Here is a 22672-nt window from a genome sequence, read left to right as displayed (position 1 = left end):
AATTCACCTTTTCTATTTTCTTGCTCACAAGTATGAAATTTGAACTTGGGGCAGGGCAGAGTTGGGAAGTAAATAAAGAAATGGACAACACACAAGAAAGTGAAGCACCAATTGCTGACTGAGATAGCAAATTAAGGAGATTGTGGTTATCTGTCATCTTTGAACATTTTTATCACAGTACCTCCATGGCAGTAGGTGTGAAAGCGCTTCTGTTTCTTACTTGTCCATCCATCTGCATGTACTTTCTCACCTCTTCCACATCAGATATTGTCATCTGGTGAAATTACAGTCTATAATTCCTTTGACTCACCTCCGAAGAGGGAGGTTCTCTAGGTGTCAATGAAAACAAAACAAACAACAACAACAACAAATCAACAACCAGAGTTTGGAGTCAAGCCAAATCAATTGTGACTTTCAGCTTATCCATCCCTTAGCTGTATAATTTTGGTAAAGTTAATGAGTAAACTTAGTTTTGTTATCCTTATAATGGAGATAACTCACAATGTTGTGTATTTCAAGCTTTTTTTTTTGATGATGGTGATACTGGTGGTTTGGTTTTTGCAATAGAATATCTCAGCCCTCATGACATACAAGAGTACTCACTACAGTGAGGCTCCATTTTATGTGAACTTAGAATATGTGCATTTAAAATAGGGCAATATAAAAATATTAATAAAGTCTTAATGCATGCAGAGAACATGAAATACAACAGATTGTACTTTACATTTATTCCTCTGGGGAAAACTGCCTTGAATTATGCAAGTTTTGAATTATGCAATGTCTTCAGGAGCTTATCCCTTGCAAACCAATGTGACTGAGCATCTACAATCTGCCAAATGAGCATTAAGATTTACATAAAATGTCTTACTCAATCCTTCAATGACCCCATGGGACTAGAATCCTTGAGCCCCTACCTCAATATGAAATATGAAGAAACTGAGATTCTGAAAGGTTAAGTAATTTTCCCAGGTTCATTGGTCATTCAGCTAGGATTCAATTACAAGTTGGCTTGGCTCCAAAGATGCTTCTATTCTTTCTTAATCTGTCAATCAATCAATCTCTCTCCTCTCCCACCCGTCTTGCACACATACACTGACTTCACAAACCTCTATTAAGTGAAGAATCATCTCATCATCCCCCAAAAGCTTATGGTTATCTTTCTAATACTGAGATAACCCAACTGGCTCTCTTCTTAAATGGGGTTGTTTTTCCAATAGACCATTTGCTACTGACCTCCCACTCCCTTCTCTTTCCTGCTCGTTAGAGAAGAAATGTATATCATTTGTTTTGTCCCTGAAGGTGAAGCCACAGGAAGTAGATCATGGCAAAAATCAATAAACCTATCAGCTGAAAATGTAATGAAATATGGCAGACACAAGCACAGGGAAGAAGGTAGTGCCTAGTCCTGCTCCCTCTGAATGCAACCTCCTCCTCACCTTGGCTCCCCCAGCTGCCTATATTTGCAAAGGGCTGATACTCAAGGAGAGCATTTCTGAAGTGTCCCTATGATCCTACTAACAATGGATATCACCTGGTATTCCTTGTGTATGCTTGGACTGGTAGTTCTACTCTTCTTATCTCTCCTCACAAAGAACTCACTTGGATATTGAGTTTTGTCAAGTTACTTTGAAGAGTTTCCAGAATGCCATAATGACAGAAGTTTATTCATCTTTAGTAATAATATCAATTAACTAAGCCTGTGTACTGCCTGGATGCCAAACAAACTCACTGGTCCCCAAAGGTTGTTCAGGACCATCTGTAACTGGTTGGTTCCTGCAGAAACCAGGCTGGAAGGCACTGCCACCCAATGGATATTTCTGCAAACAACATCTTCATGAGTTGTGTTTATTGAACTACTTTGCCTAAAATCCAACAAGACTATTAGACATAAAGAAAAAAAAATGGGGAGGGGGAGGTGATACTATGATAGGCTAGGTAGTCAGTACTGTCATCATCCCTCTTTGCCAAAGAAATCTGATTTTCCCAGCATTAAACAGCAGGTGTGAGATCTTTAATTAGGCAATAAAAATGGCAACTTGGCAGTGAAAGTATAAAGATAAAATTGTGTAACACCATGAATCTTTGGCACCAAAATTAATTTGACTGTTTTTATTTTTTCTGATGATACAGTGACTGAGTATAGATAAAAGAAAAAACAGAAAAGGAAAGCCAGAATTCTCATTTCTATCTTTGTTGATTACTAGCTGTGTAAGTTCTAGACATATATTTAATAAGCCAATTTTTTTCCTTTATAAAATGGGGATGGAGAAAGTGGTGGTATAATTCATTGCACTCAATAAAAGGCAAGTTGATTAAAGATACCAAAGGCTTCTATTCCATATAATGGAAGCACATCTCAGGCTACTGTGGCTAACAGGTATTCTTCATTTCAACAAGTGTGTTAATCAAAATTAATTAAAAATTTTCCAGTTCTAAATTAGATAAAATGAAATTATACTGTACAGAGCAGAAAAGCTTCTATTCTGCTTTAGCAATGGTTTGCAGGCATAGTTTGAGAATAATTAAACATTGACTCAAGCAGAGAGTGTGAGAGATCACTGCACTTAAATAAAAATATCTGAGAAAAGTAAGATTGCTCTATGAATTCCATTTTGTCACTTTTCTATTAAAAACAATATTTGGTTGGTCATAGCCATTGTAAATTCTCTCCATTATAGAGAACTTCCCTTCTCTGTACATGTCATAAGCAGTCCTCTTTGATTGGCTGCTGAAAGTAAGTCACAACTCTCTGGGGTCAGCCTGGTAGCTGGAAATGTGGATATACTTTAGTTAACACATTGTCACAGGGAAGTCTTTGCCTAAGAAATGGAGAGGGTGTCCAAGCTGTAAGGACATTCAGGTCATCCTCATACAATGATGATCCAGTCTTTTGTCCTGGGGAAATAGGGAGTAGAAAAAAATGGCTCAACACAGGAAAAACTGGCTTTCTGACACAGGAAACACTACAGTGTCTGAAAATAGAAAAAAATAAATTGTAGGGTTAAAATAAATTCATGACTTGATTTTCAACTTTGAAACTAAACTGAGAATGTAGTTCATGGAAAAACTACCTCAAGAAAATTTGCTCAAGTTTTTAAAAACTGCCAAGACAGTATTGGAAAGAACATTAAAGGAAAATATCTCTAGAAAATATTGACATGATGCCAAAACAACCACGCAATTAACTGAATTCTACCATCTAACTGATACGTTCAAAAAACAGATAAATGTTTATATAGTGTCATGAAAACCTAAACTACTTGATTGGCTCTACTTTTCTACCAGAGATTTATAAACTCTGAGTTGCAAAGTTATAGATACAATAAGTGTTCTTTCCCATAGTAAATGAAAATCAAGAGTAATCGAGACATAATGAGCTATCAGTTCTAAAATATGTGAGCTAAATTTTTCTTTCTTATAATTATCCTTTTGTAGCTGACCCTTAATATAAAGCACTGATTATGAAAGGAATTTGAATTTATATATTGCTTGGAAAATTTGACAATCAATAGAAATTTATGGGCACTTACTAAATGGCCAAAGACTTGTTCTCAGAGTCACAGATAGAAAAAAAAAAACATTATTGAATCTTATACTTTGAATATTCTATACTTTGGGTGGATACAGCAAATATTCATTAGGTAAATATTAAACTAAACAATTCTAACTGTAAGAGCATTACAAATTCTAAAGATGAGTCGGTACACTGTGGGCTAGCATAGGCAAAGAAAGTATCACTTTGGAAATGGAATTTGAGCTACTCCTTGAGGAATTGTCTGGAAATAAACAGGTAAAGAAAATGCAGGAAGAATGTAGATCAGTATTCCTCAATCCTATAACACTATTAATTTGGGGGACTAGGTAATTCTTTGTCATGGGTGGGCACCCTATGCTTTGTTGGGTACTTAGCAGCATCCCTGTATTCCTCTACCTCTAAAATCAATAGCAACTCTGCACTTCTCAGTTGATATGACAAAACCATCTTTATATACTGCTGAACAGGCTGGGGATATACCTGAGTTGGTAGAGTGCTTGCCTCGCATGCATAAGGACCTGGGTTCAATCCCCAGCACCACACACACACACAAAAAAATGATAGATACCGCTGAATGTCCTAGAGAACAATATCATCTCTGGTTGAGGACCACTGAACTAGACATAGATCTCTGGGTTTGGAGCTTTTTTCTCTTTCTTGGGGATCAACTTCAAAATTATTGGCATTTGGGCTAGATAGGTTTTTGATGGGGCCACTCCTGGGTGTCATGTTTAGCAACATCCTTGATCTCAATCTACTAGATACCAGTAGCACCTCCCTCTGGTTGTGATAACCAAAACTATCTCCAGACATTGCTAAATGTCTCCTGGGGTGCAAAATCACCTCCTTCATTTGGGAACCACTGATACAGACAATGAGTCATCAGTGAGAATGGATTTGACTTCCTCAGGAGTAAATAAAATTGCTTAAACAAAACCCAAAGTCTGTGTTAGGAAAGAGTGGAATAAGATTGAGTAACTAGAGCAGACACATGCTGTGCAGGATCTCAAACACCAGAGCTTATAATAGGCTGCCACCAGTAGTTCCTAACCACATACGTTTCAAAATGAAATTGGTGCTTTAAATTTAATCATAGAGAAGCAAAAGGACTAAGTGCCACAGGGAGGAACTGAATGCAGAAGGATCAGTTATGAAGATGTTATAATAATAACCAGGTCTAAGCGTCAGTGCTGGGATTGTAGTGAAAAAAGAGAAAAAGAGTAAACCCAAGGGTACTTTGCAGAAAGAAATGTTGAGTCTGTTCAGTAGAGTGAGTATTAGAGATAAAGGCAAGGAGGAAACCAGTGTTAAAACCAGGGTTGCTTGTGAGAAGAAATATTATAATGAGATGATTAGAAAAGGAGGGGATGTTAATGAGTTTGATTTTACAAATACTAACTGTAGACATCTTAGAATCAACACAGGTGTGCTTGAGAAGTCAGGAATGCAGGATGGATTTGGGAGCTTTGAAAACACAATGCCCTGAAATCCCTAAGGATTAATTGAGGTCGCTTTCTCATTCACATCACACTCTACTCTGAAGCAGGTGGCCCTAGATCTTTTAGGAACCCAGGCTTCTTCCATCTTATGGCATTTCCATCTTGAACAAATGACACTTAAGGTGGCTATAGAAGGATTAAAATCCAAAGATCTCATGGAAGATTTTAGAGGCTCTGAAGTAGCACATACAACTTCTGCCACATGCCTTTGGGGATCCAACTGCACTGGCATATCTAGTTTTGCTGGTAGAGGAAATAGGATGCATGGGAACTTGGACAATCTCTGGTATAGGACAGATACAGACACACACACACACACACACACACACACACACACACACACACACCACTCCTATCACTCCATGTACATATGAATAAAAAGAAAGCTATAGGTCTGGATGAATTCATTGAGGATTTGAAGACGGAATAGAAATTGAATAGGATAGAATTCACAGAACACAGTAAATGGAAGAAGATGTTCCACAAAGGATTCAGAGATGTTGTCAGAGAGCCTGAAAGAGAACCAGCCCTGTGTAGAAGTGGAAAGTGTCAAAAAAAAGTAGAGGCAAATTCCCATAAGGGAAGAAGTTTGCTTTTGCTAAGACTTTGGCTTTTGGATCACCATGATAATTACAAGAAGACTTATATTCTGTACCCTACTTCAAAACCATCATTAGCTTATCATCATGAACAGTTTAACACCAAACCTATCTGGCTTTCAATGACATTTTGCTGGCCCATCGATCTGTTTACCCCTCACCATACAACCCCTGAGTACCCAACATGTCCATGTCACTGGGTTTCTCACCATCTCCCAGTTCCACTGTATTCTTTCCCATTCTTAGGGTTTTGCCTTTACAGCTTTTTCTACCCAACAAAGTACTGGCTTTCCTCAAGCCCTAAATTAAATGCTGCCCCTTTCAAAACTGAAGGATTTTCCCCTATCAACATCATCCTCCCCATATTCCACCAGTTTTTGGTCCTTCCTCCATTCTGGCATGTAGAAACATCTACATTGCATCAGCTATGCATTCATGTGACTGTCTCGCTCAACAGACCATGGGTTTCTTAAGCCCTGAAACAGTGCCACAGGGAAGTGCAACACCAGTACAAACAAGACTACAGTCTAGGTCACAGGGTGGCAAATGTTTTCTTGTGAGACCATTTAGTATTTTAGGATCTGGGGGCCATTAGGTTTTTGTCACCACTGTGCCATTTTAATACAAAAGTAGCCATAGATAATATATAAATAAAAATTACTGTGTTTCAATAAAACATTATTTACAGGACATGTAGTAGGCCAAATTTGATCCTTGGGTCATAATTTGCTGTTCTCTAATCCCAGTGAAAGCTACTTTCTGGTACACAGTGTGATGAAAGTCCTCTAAAGTATAATCTAGGAAGTTCTAGGAAGAATCAATATGCATATCTATCATCTTTGTGTCTTCTGACCCATATCCCATAGGAAGTAAAGTATCTTCCACATAGTAGACTCTAATCATTTTGTTTTAAAAAATATTTTGGAATTAAATTTGCCCGAAAAGATACCAATTTAGTGAATCATAATAGCATTTTGAGAGTTTGATTACCTTTGAAAACTGTCTTGCAAATTTGTAGTAAAGTAGTTCAGGAAGGGATCATGTAAGCCCAAAAATCATAAAAAGAATGAGACAGGGAAAAATGTGACCAAAAAAACATGTAAGGATTAGGCCCCAAAGAGAGAGAATCTGACATTAGAGCTAGATAAAAGCTACAAAAAGAAATTTCAATCCTGAGGGACCAACACCAAGGGCATCACATCACATCGTATGTAATAGGCGTTTCACAACACCCTCGAAAACTGTGTGAATAATGCATTTAATGCCAGCAATTCAATGCTGGAAAGATGTTCGTGATTTGGAGGAAACTCAGAGACCAACCAAAATGATTAAGAGACTAAAAGAATTCATTTATGAGGAGCTAAAATGAGGTCAAATACATATGTGGCCTGCTGATGGTCAGAAGAAGTTGTGGAAAAGGTCTACAAATTACTGAATATTGTACACATCAGGAAAGGGAGGAATGATGGTCAATTCTATTGGATATAGTTCTTGGTATGGACATATCTTAGGCACTGACAAATTGTTCTCTTTATTGGGTCTTAAAACATTTACAGGCCATCTGAATAATAAATAACCGGGAATACTGTGATTGGTAATGTTCTATTATTACAGGAGAGAGGGATTGCCCCAGAAGAGCAGCACAAGATAAAATTATTGCTTATTAAAATTTTCTGGGAATGCGAGGTGTGTTGAGAGAATTCAAAATTGCTAATATACCTCTCTTAGAGAAGTTTCAAATATATGCAATTATAGATAATAGGATATAGTTGAGAATTACTGAAATTCAAGCACAAATATGCAGAAAACTTGATATTTCTTTCCTTTTTTTCTTTCATTTATTTACTCATTCAATGATCCATTCATCCTAAATAGCTAATGTCAGGACCTGTGATGGTGATACAAATAGTAATATTGCACAGAGCCAGTCCTCTAAAACAAACAAACAAATAAAAAATACTTTTGCAGTCCATGGATAGGGTCAGGGAAGCAGGTGAACTAAGAAGGAACAGACAAATTCAATAGATAGAGATAAAATAATAAAGAAAAAATGGCCCCTAAGTCAGAAGGGAGGAAGAAAGAAGGTTAAGGAGGCTTCCTGAGGGAGTGGGTATTTGTGCCAGATGCTGAGGAGTCCATTAATCACACACACACAAAAAATGGGAATAAGCATCCTAAGTAGGAAGAATGATATATTTAAAGGGCTAGAGATGACAAAGTGCTAGACCACTGTGTCACAGCATATGTGGGACTGACAAGTAGTTTAAACTGTCTGAAACAAATAATGTAAGAAAGGCAGGCGGTGATCTTAAATAATTGGAATACAATAGGATTGTGATTTTTATTTTCCTTGTTAATACTTATCTTTTTCAAATCTCTTCCACTAACAAAATCACCCTTATACAAACAGTTGCAAACAATCTATATAGCACTTATTCTGTGCTTGACACTAGTTTTAGCTCTTTACTTATATTAAGTGGTTTTATCTACATAACAACTCCATGAGGTAAATACTATGATTGTTCATATCTTACAGGTTATACAACTTGCACAAGTTAGAGATATAGTCAGCAGCAAAGTTGTGATTCTTACTTGGGATATTTCTCTCCAGAGTTCTGCTTTTAAGTCCTCTGTGCCACTGCTAACTTTCTAAGTCAAGAGTCTATTTTTCTATCATTTACTCCTATAATTCATCTAAAAACTTATCTAACAAATAAGCTGAGACAGTCAAATGAGGGTGGAAAATGTTCATAGCAACAAAATTAATATTCGCAAAAATGAAATAGAAAATAAACTAAATATCCTATAATGTAAAATGATTAATCATAGCATGCGCCATTACGCAAGCCTTGAGAATTATGATTTAGAAAAAAGTTAAATGACATTGGAAATACTATACAGGCCAAAGGGAAATGCAAGATACAAACTAATAGTATGTTTATATTCAGAAAAGAAATACATTAGTTAGATAAAGTTTCAATTCTAATTGTGGCTCTGTTACTTGTTAGCATTGTGACCTTGGGTAATAATTCAGCCCTTTTGTACTCCAGTTTCCTCATTAGCAAATGAGGCAATAAATTGTTTTGAGGGTCAAAATTAATGCATATTCGATATTTACAATGCTGGCTAGCAATCACTTAATGACAATATAAAAATTTAGAAAAGCCTATATAAAAATTAGAACTGAATAGTATACTCACCTGGCAGTTTTTAAAGTGTCTTTTGTAATCTGGGATCCAATGATACAATATTATTCATTTCTTTTCTTCCCTATACTTTAAAAAATAATTGTAAATTGAGTGACATAGGGGATACTCTCCTTGGCAAATAAAAAGTATTTGCTTTCAGAATCTGCATTGTTAAATTATAAGACTTACTAAACACTTAACCAAACACCAAAGGGCTAAAAATATAGTTTCCTTTGTTTTTTTTTTTTTTTTTTACCAGATACCTTCTCAAGGTTAGAGCCCTGATCTTTTGGTTGAATACTCTTGAACTGTGTGAATTTAATACTACTTAGAACTGTTGTCATGTCACCATCAATAAATAGATGGAAATTACAAATTGGTTTTTAAAAAGTCTAAGGCTATGCAGAGTTTATTTCTCATTCAAGTTTGAAATTATCTTAATTATACTTATTTTTAGATGTCAGAAAGACTAAAAGGAAGTGAGCAGTTTTAAAAATAGGGTCCTCTTCATTTTACCTGAAAGTTTTATTTTTCTCTTTTTTATTAAAGAGATCTTATATTTTTAATTGATAAGTAAAAATTTTGTATACTTATACAACACAATGTTTTGAAATACCTATACATCGTGGAATGGCTAAATCAAGCTATTTAACATATGCATTTACTTAAACAGATTTTGTAGTGAGAACAGTTAAAATCTATTTGGAGCTACTTGAGCAGTCGGGCTATACTGAGCAGGGATGAAGCTACTTGTGCAGTCAGGCTATACTGAGAAAGATGGAACAAAGCAAACAGGGCAGGGGGCCATGTGACTTTCACTGCTCTGCCCAGGATCTTCTAAGTAGAACCAATGCATTACTTATTCACTTACATTTTAGATGTCATAATCTTTTTTTAACTTTTTGATTGACACACAGTATTTTTACATACTAATGAGGTACAATGTGATGTTTTGAGGTATTATTTTCCTTGGTACTGGGAATTTAACCCAGGGCCTCATACATGCTAAGTGTATGCTTTATCACAGAGCTACTTGCCACCCCACTATGTGATGTTCAGATTCATGTATATATTGAGTAATAATCAACTCAAGGTAATTAGCATGTCCATAACCTTTTATCATCTCTCTCTGATAAGTAAACTAAACATTCTCTCTTCTGACTACTTTGAGCTATATATCATTATTATTCATATCCACCTGTACATAACACAGAACATCAGAATTTATTCCTCCTATCACAATACACCTGATTATCCATCTCTCTGCAACATCACCAATCCCCTACTCTCCCAGTCTCTGGTAACCACTATCCTAATCTCAACTTCTCTGAGACCAATTTTTTTGAGATATCACATGAGTAAGATCATGAAGGGTTTGCCTTTCTGTGCCTAAATTATTTCACTTAACATAGTATCTTCTAGTTCCATCCATGTTGATGCAAATGAATACAATTCTACCTTTTTATGGCAGAATAGGACTCCATGGTGTATATATACCACATTATCTTTTTTGTGGTGCTGGGGATTGAACCCAGGGCCTTGTACATGCAAGGCAAGCACTCTACCAACTGAGCTATATCCCCAGCCCCACATTATCTTTACCCATTTCTCTGTTGATGAACATTTAGGCCATTTATTGCAGAACTATTCTCAATAGCTTACCGACTTTCTTAGGGAAAGGATAGAAAATCTTTGACTCAGGAAATGAGGTTATTCTGCTGCTCACACCATTAGGAATCTGATTTTCCTGAAAGTTTTCATTGCTTCTCTCTCTCTCCCCAAACCTCTCTCCCTTTCTCTCTCTCAGGTCTCCTATGTAAAAGCAATCGACATTTGGATGGCAGTGTGCCTTCTGTTTGTGTTTGCTGCCTTACTGGAATATGCAGCGGTGAACTTTGTCTCCAGGCAACACAAGGAGTTCCTACGCCTCCGAAGAAGACAGAAGAGACAGAATAAGGTACAGTGGGCCCTCAGTACAAAGTTATGTACAACCTGGGGTGATTAATCAGGCAATATAATTCAGAAAACAGAACACAGAATGACCAAGAAGCTGAAGTTAATCTGTGTTCTAATTTGTCTTAGTGTGTTTATTGTTATTCAAATCAGTCTTCTAAATTTTGGGATGGAATTATCAGATTTGGCAAATAAAAATACAGGAAATGCAGTTAAACTTGAATTTCAGATAAATAAACAATTTTTATTATGAATATGCCCCAAATATTGCATAGTATATACTTAAAGAATAATTTTCTTAGTATATTTGAAAATCAAATTTTACTGAGCTCTCTATATTTTATCTGGCAACTCCAATTAGGTATGTATACCCAATTTGAAAATGTTACTTTAAAATTCTTGCTATTTTGAATGTTGATAATTTATGTGTATGTGACCATGTGTGCACATAACTGATCTGATTGACTTATTTTCATCAATTGTTCCGGTTTTATGTAAATAATGCCCTCATGGTAATAGCATGTCCATCATGTAGACTGCAACTTGACATATCCAATTAAACTGATCTTATTGCCTCAACTTCAGTGTAGAAACCTAAGCCTTACACTATCCAGAGGTTTGAGGTTTGAAATATATACCTCAAGATCTCCAGTTCAAGACTATCATGCTAAGTGAAATAAGCAAGACCCAGAAAGTCAAAGGTGAAATGTTTTCCCTGATATGCAGAAGCTAGTACAAAATAAAGGGGGGAATGAAATGGGGGGGTGGATTCCATCAAAATAGAAGAAAGATCATTGGAGTGCAAGAAGGGGATTGAGGGGCAGGAAGAAAGGACAGAATAAGGAAAGAACAGTGGAATGAATTGGACCTAAGTTTCCTATGTAATATATGAATATACTACAGACTCTAACCATCATGTATATGTATGTACAAGACACTAATTTAAAAAAAACCCAAGCAAATAGCAGAAATATCAGTAGAGTAGAGGAAAGGGAACAGGAGAAGGAAAGGACTAGGGTAAGGGGAAGTACTGGTGACCAAACTAGGGCAAATTATATTCCATACATTTATAATTGTGCCAAAATGAATCCTGATGGTATGTATAACTGACATAAACCAATAGAAAATGGAAAAATAGAAACACAGTTCAGCAGCTCTAAAACTTATCTGCATATTAGAATCAACTAGGTTTTATGTATTTTTTAAGAATTTTTTCATATTTATTTATTTTTATATATTGCTGAGGATTGAACCCAGTGCCCCACATATGTGAGGCAAGCACTCTACCACTGAACCACAACCCCTGCCCAATCAGTTGCGTTTTAATTTCCTGACCACATCCCACACCAATTAAATCCCCATTTCAGGATAGGATATAGGCATCAGTATTTCTGCAGCTCCCCCAGGCAATTCTACTACATGGACATGTTTGGAAAGCACTGTTTTGGTTTATGACCAAATCTCATATAAGATACCAGAAGGCTTACACCTGTTTTCTGTTTCAGACTCAGAGAGGGAAACATGCCCTTGGATATAAGAGAATATTACCTCTTGTAATAATATTGCTAGAGAATCAAGTTAAAATTTTAAGTATAGTATAACTAAAAAGAACAAATAAAAATAAATAAATTTTAAGTATAATAGATTTTTAAAAATCTTTTCCCCCTAAAATTTGATAAATTGAACCTGCTGATGAATTTGTACTTACATGCTACGTTGTTAAAGCAAAACCAAAATGTTTCACTGTCAATCATTGCTTCCAAAATTCTAGATGTAAAGTTGAATGTTTGTTGTTATATATTGCTTACATGGAGTTTATATGTGTGTGAGCTGAAGTCCTAATTGCATCTCCCAAAAGGTTTTCTGCATATACTCTAAAAAAGATAAATATATCCTACTGGCTGCCATCTAATACTCTTTGTTATGTTTTCAAACATTTTTGTCCTACCACAGCCTAAAGAAAACAAACATAGCATAAATATACTTTTTTGGTGTACATTACTTCTTAATATTGGACCTTTATCAAGTTTTCCCTCTCTGCCTCCCTGTTGGTGCTAACCATTCCTTCAACCCATCCACAAAAGTCCTGTACATAGTGGCACAAGGTCAGAGTCACTTTGCCACATAAAAAAAATATTAAGATTGTGATGGTATTTCAGCACACAAACAATACAGAGTTTAAACAACTCACACAGTAACTACCAGTGGGTTATGTCATTCAGAAATCCCTTTAATGCTCTAATACTACCCAGGTTTTGCCAATCTTACCCCTATGGTAATAGGACTCATCTCAGACTTTTATGGAAAAATCAAATTCTTAGTGAACTCCCCTGAAGACACTTGATTGATAAAGTTTGGGGAGGTACACAAGAAACTGTGTGCTTAATAATTATATCACATGATTCACATGATAAGTTTAAGAAACACTACACTGGCTCACTGATTGTATGTCAGACAATTCATACTTGTATTATACTGTTAGAGCATAAAGGATTGTGTTTTATTCTAACTGAATAGGATCTCTGGTTAGATTCAACTTTTGCAAAGAGGCTGAATGGATAGTCATGGAATCAAGAGTAGCAGCAACAGATGAGTTAGGAGGTTATCCTAGAAATATAGGTAAGAGATGGTAGTGATAAGGTATTGGTCATGAGAATGGAAGAAAATAGATTCAAGATCATTCATTTAATTCACAAATATTTAATTGCTTCCTACTATGTGCCAAGCACTATCTAGATCCTTAGAATATTGTTGAACAGAATAAACAAATTCAATTCATTGATGAAACTTACATTCTAGTGGTTATGCTTTAGAGGCAAGAATAATCAATTGGTCATGCTGATGCATTTGACATGAGGAGGTTAAACATAAGAGAGGAATTGAATGACACACAAATTTTTTGTTTAAGCAGCTGGGCAGTTAGCATTATGATTGTAATCTGTCACAAGGGGTTGTTGTGACAGAAGCAGATTTAGGGTAGATTCCAGAGTCACATTTTGATGCTGTTTAGATGACTATGAGACATCTCAGTATAGTTGGCAAGTAATTAGAGATAATGTGCTTAAGAGAGATAAAATTTGGAAATATATTTGGGATTGACCGACAAACAGATAATATCTTAAATTGACAAAACTGGCTGAGACTGTCCACTGAGAAAATGGAAATTAAAAATCTCTCGAGAGGCTGGGGGTGTGGCTCAGTGGTAGAGAACTCACCAAGCATGTGTGAGGCACCGGGTTCAATCCTCAGCACCACATTAAAATAAATAAATAAATTAAATAAGAGTTAAATTCTTAAAAAAATCTCATCAGAATGGAGTACTCCATCACTTAGAAAGCCTATCTAAAGTAGGCTGAGTAGAAAAAAGGAATAAAGGAAATGATGTGACTTTAGATATTACTTGCAACTGCCTTTGCTGCACAGAGGAGCATAGAAGATGGTATGAAATAAAATGTGAGTTCATGGGAGGCCTTTTCCCAGAAAAGAAGATCAAAGAATGTTTGATAAAGTGAAAACAAAAATATTAGGATGCAGTGGAAGGAGAGCATAATTTCAAGAACAAAAGGTCAGCTAGGTACAGTGACACACGCCCATAATCCCAGTGGCTGGGGAAGCTGAGGCAAGAAGATCTCAAGTTCAAAGTCAGCCTCAGCAACTTTGTGAGACACTTTCTCAGAGTAAAAAAGGGTAGGGATGTGTCTCAGTGTTTAAGCACCCCTGGATTCAATCACCAATACCATAAAAAGAACAAAATGTCTTGAAAAGGTGAGAAAGGATAAAATCCAGCACAAAGGTGTTAGCCTTACATAGGGACAAATATTTCATCCATTTTAATAATGACTTAAATCATTATCAATTCATTGAGGAAATAACTAAAGCACAGAGGAGTTAAATAATTTGTCCATGTTCATGAGCTAGGAAGTGGCACGGCAAGATGTTAAGTAAAATACAGTATCTCCAATGTCTGTGCTTTGCCATTATACAAACAAAATGGGAGAACAACTATAGTAGCTAGCTGATTTGTAAATTCAATGATGGTAAGATTCTCACTAATATCCCCTATCATTTCCATGAATACTGAGGTTGGTTGTCAATTGAGAGTGTGATAGAAAGAAGGAATGTAGAAAGTTTGAGGAAGAAGGTCCAAATATTAAATAGCACTTTTACATAGTGGAAAAAACAGTAGTCCAAGGATAAAAATGGGGACAGTATGCTGAGGCAGACAATTATGTGCCCATATGAGATCTATGGTTATGAATTGGAAGTGTGAACAGTCAGCAAGCAGATATGATTTCCCCCTAGCAACCTTCTAGGCTCAGATACTAAGAAGTCAGATGCTTGAGTTTAATTACAAATTTAGTTTTGCCAGGTAAGTGAGAAAGTGGATGGAAGATATGGAGAGTATAATAGCAGAGATGAATGAAGAGGAAAAGGAAGGAAAGGAAGAAAGAGAGGAAGGGAGAAACCTGGAGTTGAGGGAGTGGTTGCATGGAGTAGTGAAAGTGATGAACAAAAAACCCTAAGGTGGATAGAGAAGGTGGATAGAAGAAGGATACTCTAGATATTCATGGAAAATAAAGACAAAAATAAGGTTATGACCCTGTGAATTTATGACTAAGTTTGGATGGAGGGAAATTGACAGCTAGGCAGTCCAGAAACTGGGAGGTCTTGGATGAGCTGATTATCTATATGGATATGGAAGTTCCCCCAGTAAAAGTGATATTTTTGAGAGACAGGGAAATAGGAGCTTCAATCACCAACTAAAAGATTGAATCTGGGTGCTGATAGATAATAGCAGTGATAAGGGAAATCAGTGGTATAAAGTTAATGAGCAGAACTTCAGAAGTACCAAAGGGGCTAGGTTTGAGGAAATAGGAAAAAGAAATGGTTCAGGTATTGCAGTGGGAAGCAAGAAGGACACTTCAGATTAAAGGAAGACTTCTTAAAGATACCAGCTGACAGTTATAATTGCTGCAAATGGGAGCTCATAACCCACTTGAATCAAATTGTGAAATATGATATATCAAGAACTATGTAATGTTTTGAACAGCCAACAATAAAAAATTAAAAAAAAAATAAAAAATAAAAAAAATAAAAACCATTGAGAAATCAAGTTTGCAAGTTTATATGGAGATTTTTTTTAGTTTATGCATCTCATAATAGGTATTTAAAATACAAAGTTTAATGTCCAAATTTATGGCTGGGGATCAGGGTAAAGAGCTAACCAAATCATGCATGATCTTGTAGTTAATGCTTCTAATTATCACTGATGACTGAATTTTGAAAAGATAAGCAAGAGACATGTCCAATTATTTGTCCCTTAGGAAAGACAGAGCTTTTCGAATCACTTGAGTCTGAACTATAGTTAAGTAAACCAAATGTAGCAAGAGCTAATATTCACTGAGGGCTTATTATATGGCAGGTAATATCATAGATACTATGCATATTTCATTAAATCCCTACTACCACTCTAAGAGTAATGGAATCATACAGCTCAGCTTACCTGAGAAAGCTCTGGTTTATGCCTATTTTCCCAATATCCTGTGTGATTTGACATTTGTCCCAGAGTATTATTCTTATTCCTCCTCCTATTATTAGTATTATTATTATTATACTGGAGATTGAACTCAGAGGCACTCATTCAGCGAGCCACATCCCAGCCCTTTTTATTTTTTGAGACAGGATCTCACTACATTGCCCAGACTGACCTTGACCTTGTGATTCTCTTGCCTCTACTTCCCAAGTTGCTGGCATATGCCACCAAGCCCAGCAGATTCTTCATTTTAAACAAAATATTTTATTAATAGTTGCATTAAAATAAACAGAAATGGGTTTGTTGACCTCCAATTTGTACATCTGGCTTCCATCATGGTATGATCTCCTGGTATGGGGGTAAAGCATAAACTTTTCACTTTAAAACATGGTGAAAGTTTAAAAACAATAAGCATAATTATCCCAGGCCTCTTTTCTTGATGTTTTCTAGATGCAATGCCCTAACTAACACTCCTTCCTCAGGTTAGTTTGCAGGGAGCTTGCTCATAAAATGAAGTGCGCTCAGACACAAGAAGTTGGGGAAAAATGATTTTCTTTTGGGCTCTGGCAGTTATGGGATACTGCTGCCCTTACTGGCCACATAGGGTATCAGCTTTGGTCAATGGCATGGCACACAAAATCCATGAAGCCACCATGTTCCTAAGAATAAAAAAAAAATAAAATAAAAAAAGGAGGGGCTGAGCACTCCTGCTACTGAGCTTATATTTGAGTTGTTTTATCATTTTTTGCATGATATAAATCTGCTTTATTTGATAGTTTTTTATTTTACAATAATCAACTTCATAGAGTTATCATGTCTATTAGTACCTCTTTCCACTATTAAGATTGTCCTTGTTTGAATAAATTAAGTGTTTATCCTACCAAAAATAAAGGTAGTGTTTTATCCAATTTTACAAGAAGGAAATTAAAACAAAGAGAGGTTAATTAAAATATCCAAAGTCATACATGCAGGCAGTTCCCAGAGTCACTGAACTTAAAGACTGTGCAACCTGTGTCTCAGAGTTTACATTTTAGTTTATCTAGTATAACACATGTGTACTGAAAATATTTCTTTTTTTTTTACTGAAAATATTTCTAGTGGACTCTGCTTTCTGGTGGATAGGGACAGGGATAGGACCACAATAAGACAAATGAAGTGAGTCACACACATGCATGGTTAGATCCTGTTTTTATTTAAAATTTTAGTATTTTGTTCACCATGATTTTTGTATTAATAGTGATTTTTAAAAATGTTTTGTTAAAATATCATTGATCTTGAGTACTGGAGTTTTTAGTATCCCTTCAATTTTGCAACTGAGGTCTCAACTTCTTTTCCCCTAATTCAGTTGGGCGTGAATTACTAAATTAATTTTCACAGACCCTAATTGGTTGTGGCCTGAGTTTAAAAAAAAAATCATCATTTCAAAATGCTCAGTATTCCTAATTCAAAAAGTCATCTCTTTAATTTGTTACTGGGAAACTGACTTCTCAAATGTGATATGGGTTGATTCCTTTGAAAGTCTAAGGAAAAAAAACAAGTCAATCATTTCCCAAACAGACAATGGCTTTCAGATTTATTCAAGGAAGATGTGATAGGAGAACATCTGAGATTACATTTCCATGCATGGGAAGTATACCTGGTGTTTACTGAACAATCAAGTTATGAAATGGGGTCACTTTCAAGGAGGGGCCTGGTAATTTTCAACTGGGTGTATTTGCTTTGATTATCCTTTCTACATTTCGCAAAGCAGCTGCTGTCAATTTTATCACACTAGAGTTTCTCAAAACCAATTACACCCAAATCTTCACTTATAGAACTGGAAAAACCTAGAGTATTTGAAGCTGATACCCTAGGTCCATGTAGTAAAACCCTATTTTTATGTTACTCTTTGGCTCCAAAAGGAAGTATTCACATAGTGTGAGGGTTATAACAATTTTACTATATGAACTTTAAAGCCTCACCTGCATTTCCCTTACTTCTGGTTTTGTGGTTTTGTGCCTGTCTTTAGATGTCTAGTTTACCCAAATAGCCCTGACTTCTTCACTCAGTGACTAAACAGAAATAAATAGTGGCTGCTTGAGAACATGATTATGGCTTTAAGATCACCAAAAGAAAAGCTGCATTTGAAAAGGAATGATGGTAACAATGTTAACACTGTTTAGACTGTTTAACACCCTCCCCCAAGAAAATCTGGGGCTTCTTAAACTGATCAGAAAATAAGGTAAGAATGTCAGGCCCTGATGAAAATGTCTCAAATGATAGCAATTTGGAAAAGTGAGAATTCAGTACTCAGTTGTCTGTGATTCTCTCTTCTTGACTTCCTTTACCCATGTTTTAAGGCTTAAGTAAACTGCTAACTCCTCAAAAGAACACTTTCTGATCCTACAGGACTGAAATAATCTCTCTTTCAAGAATAATTTTTACGTTTTTTTTAACCTTTTCATAACATGTGTCATTTTCAACCCATTTGCCATGTATGATTTACAGAAGAATATACCATTTTAAAAATTTATTTTTTATTCTAATTTGTCATATGACAGCAGAATGAATTACAATTCATATTATACATATAAAGTACAATTTTTTATATCTCTGATTGTACAAAGTATATTCACACATTCATGTCTTCATACATGTAACAACGTCCATCTCATTCCACCATGTTTCCTACCCCCATGTCCCCTTCCTTTTCCCTCCCACCCTTTTATCGTATCTAGAGTTCATCTAATCCTCCCATGCTCCTCCTCCCAACCCCACTATGAATCAGCCCCCTTATATCAGATAAAACATTCAGCCTTTGTTTTTTGGGGGATTGGCTAACTTTACCTAGCATGATATTCTCCAACTCCATCCACTTACCTGCAAATGTCATGATTTTATTTTATTTTAATGCTGAGTAATATTCCATTGTTTATATATACCACATTTTCTTTATCCATTCATCTACTGAAGGGCATCTAGATTGGTTCCACAATTTAGTTATTGTGAATTGTGCTTCTATAAACATTGATGTGGCTGTGTCCCTGTAGTATGCTGTTTTTAAGTCCTTTGGGTACAGACTGAGGAGTGGGATAGCTGGGTCAAATGGTGGTTCTCCTCCATTTTTACTCCTCTTATCTTTCTTCAACAAAGGGAAACTGGAGTGCACAGCAAGATGTGGACTGTATACAGCTATCTTTATTATCAAGGAATGAGATAATGATTCTGTGCTTTCACTCTGTCATGTTTAAACAAGAGAAAATGAAAAGGATTAAGAAGCCAAAGTCTTAGGTTTTACTTTGCATTGATATTGGCTGTGGATAAACTAGGTCTTAAGTACATGGGAATTTTCCCCAAATGCAGAAAACCCCATTAAGACCCTTCAAACCCAATTACAATATAAACTGACTTTGAACGAAGGCTACTGGAATACAGATTCACTACCACCAAATCTAATCTACCAACAGACCTAAACAAATGAAGTACCTATTAAACTACAATTATAGTAGCATCAACCTTCCATAATCCTTCCGATGACCTCCCTGCTTCCTCTCCAAAGACTTAGAGCAGTGCTTCTCAGTCTGTAATGATTTTGCCCTTTAGGAGATATATGGCAACATCTGGAGATGTACTTAGTTGTTGTACCTAGGAGGGGATTTCCCTGGCATTTAGTAGAGATCAGTGATGCTGCTAACTCTCCTTTAATATGCAGGGCAGGACAGTCTCAGCCCCACCAGGCAAGGTGGTGGTATTATACCAGCTATTTGGGAGGCTGAGGCAGAAAATCACAAGTTGGAGGCCAGCCTGGGCAACTTAGTGAGATCTATTCTCAAAATAAAGTAAAATGAATAAAAAGAGTTAGGGATTTAGTTCAGCAATAGAGAACTTGCCTAACATATGTCAGCCCCTGGTTTCAATTCCCAATACTACAGGGGGAAAAATTATCTCTAAGTCCTAAATATCAACAGTACTAAAGTAGAGATATCCTGGGTTAAAGCATTGTCAAGAGAAACTTATCTATATGTAATTGTCTTATATATTTTCTCTGTCTTATATTCAAAACATTATCTCCCTTGCAAATATTGTCTGTGTATTCAATCTAAAGAGCTCTTTCAGTTCTGGTAAACTCAAAGTGAATTCCTTCAAGATTCATACATAGGGTTGGGCTTACGGGGTAATGGCCAATTTTCTTTCCCTTATATTAGGAAAAAAATACATTCTATCTATCAGTCTCTTTGAAATTTTATTTATGTATCCAAATGTACAATCAACTTTCAAGGAAAGTTCCATCTGATTGGTGTCACTTTTTTTAGTAAAGACACAAATTATATGGATCCACACATCACATGCCTTAAGATCTATGATATTGTGCACAGCTTCATGCACAAAGGCAGGGTCCACATCTGGAAAATATTGGTTTTAATTATGAGTATCCATATTTTGTGAGATGGAGATGCTTCTGTGTGCCTAAGAAAAAAAATGAAGTTCTTTATGTCACCTACTCAGTGGTGTGAAGACTCATAATGATAGCTTATTTTTAGAATGAATGCCTGAACGTGTATGGTTCAACAGATACACACAATAATGTTAAGTATAAAAGAAATAGGGAAATAAGTGTTGACCCATGGTGGTTTCATCTAGAAGGAATCCAGTGGGAACTTTTTTTTTTTTTTAACAAGAACAGGGTAAATGCATATGGGAAGCCTCAATCCTTGGAATAGCAAAAAAATACAGGCATTGAGAGTAACTTGTAATAAGCACAGATGTCTAGATGCAGAGCACAATAAGGAGTTCACAGACTGGCAGTGATAAACAGACTACAGCTGAGAGATTCTGATATAGATCAGGACAGGACCAAAGACTGTACTTTTCTAACAAGCACGAGGTGACTGGTAACAATCCAGAGAAGCCTCAACATGACATATTACTTCATGTCTTTGTTACTAATGGTGGCCACAGTCATGTCAAAGACATAAACCTTAGGGATAGATACAATGTTGGAAAATACATTATTTAAAGATTAACAAATAGAAAATAAGTATCTTATAAAAGCCATGCTTAGATTTGAAATCTGAATCCCTATAGGTCTCCTTTCTCCTTGTCCTTAGAAAACATATCACACAATTGTATCTCTTCTGCCTTTCAAGAATAATATAGTGAAATGGTGTGTGTTATCTTTTATCATTTACCATATTTGCACAAGGTGTTTAAAGATGATTTCATAGATCATTATTTAAGGTAACAACTGCTTCCTTAGCAGGCATGATGCTGAAGAGCTTGTAAACTGCTTCCCCAGGGAGGCAGAAAGCCTGTTTGTTTTTTTTATCTTAAAGGTTGAGGAGTTTGGATAAGGCTTTGACAGACTTGCATGGATTAGGAATTTAGACTTAATTGTAAAAGCCATCCAAAATAAATAAGTTTCATGGTATTTTCTAATTCTCCATTTTACCAGGGTATAGAGATGGTGCTTGTCAGGGACATAGAGGCCTGAAGTGTTTGCAAGGTGTTTTCTTCCAAGCATGTTCCCTTTTGTTAGGTACTATGACAGACTATTATTTTAGGACTTCTAATATGGAGTGCTCTTTTGCAAGATGTAAAATGATTTGCAGAAGCAATCTTGCAAATGAAATCACTATCTTTTTAGTGTCTCCCTCCTATTCTTTCTTTCATCTCAGGCTATTTTCTACTACTGTTTTCTTTACTACTTTCCTTCCAACTTAATCATATTTTTCTGTCTCTCTGGTTTTTTTACTCTTCATAAGTTTCTCTGTCTCTTACCCTCAATCTTATCTCTTCAGACTATCTCATTTTATTTATTCATTCATACTTTTAATCAGTGTAAATGTATTGCACACCTACTATGAACCACCAAAGTCCAATAGACTCTTCCCTTGGGATGCTTACAAGAAAAGATAAATTAATATGCACTCATGTTTTGTACATACATATTACATATTATGATAGTGATCAAAATAGTGCTATGCAGGGGCTGTAGTTGTAGAAAAGGGGTGGAGAACTTGCCTGGCACATGTGAGGCTGTGGGTTTGATCCTCAGCACCACATAAAAATAAATAAAATAAAGGTATTGTGTACATATACAACTAATTTTTTTTTAAAAAAGAGTGCTATGGAAACACGCTGGAGGTGCCCTGTAGTAGACATTGTCAATGCCCATATTCTTATAGTAGTCATTGGTCTCATGTATTCTGCTGGCTTCCTACTATAAGCTCCACTCTGTTTGCTGTGGAGGGAGAGAAGGTATCTTACTCAAGTTCTGCAAAGCAGGCTGGAAATGCTGAGGACTTAACACTGAAAAACCAATCCTCCACCAATCATAAGACCAGTCCTCCTCCAATCATAGTTGGGAGCCAGGGATAAATATTCTA

The 22672-nt window shown here is 36.0% G+C and overlaps 1 protein-coding gene across 3 annotated transcripts in view; it reads left to right on the top strand.

Annotated features, from left to right (window-relative positions):
* The window catches only part of Glra2 (glycine receptor alpha 2), a 183873-nt gene that overhangs the window by 137069 nt on the left and 24132 nt on the right, over positions 1-22672 (top strand). For all 3 annotated transcript variants that reach the window (XM_046424293.2, XM_046424294.2, XM_058572571.1), the window contains exon 8: positions 10629-10778. In XM_046424293.2, the coding sequence (XP_046280249.1) occupies positions 10629-10778 (150 nt within the window). The remainder of the gene's footprint in view (positions 1-10628; positions 10779-22672) is intronic.

This window comes from Marmota monax, unplaced genomic scaffold (genome assembly GCF_021218885.2).
Source record: "Marmota monax isolate L192 unplaced genomic scaffold, Marmota_monax_Labrador192_F-V1.1 WCK01_AAM20220418_F8-fsc00089, whole genome shotgun sequence".
Classification (NCBI taxonomy): Eukaryota; Metazoa; Chordata; class Mammalia; order Rodentia; family Sciuridae; genus Marmota; species Marmota monax.
The sequence above is the reverse complement of the archived record's forward strand: the minus strand, read 5'-3'. Positions and strand labels throughout refer to the sequence as shown.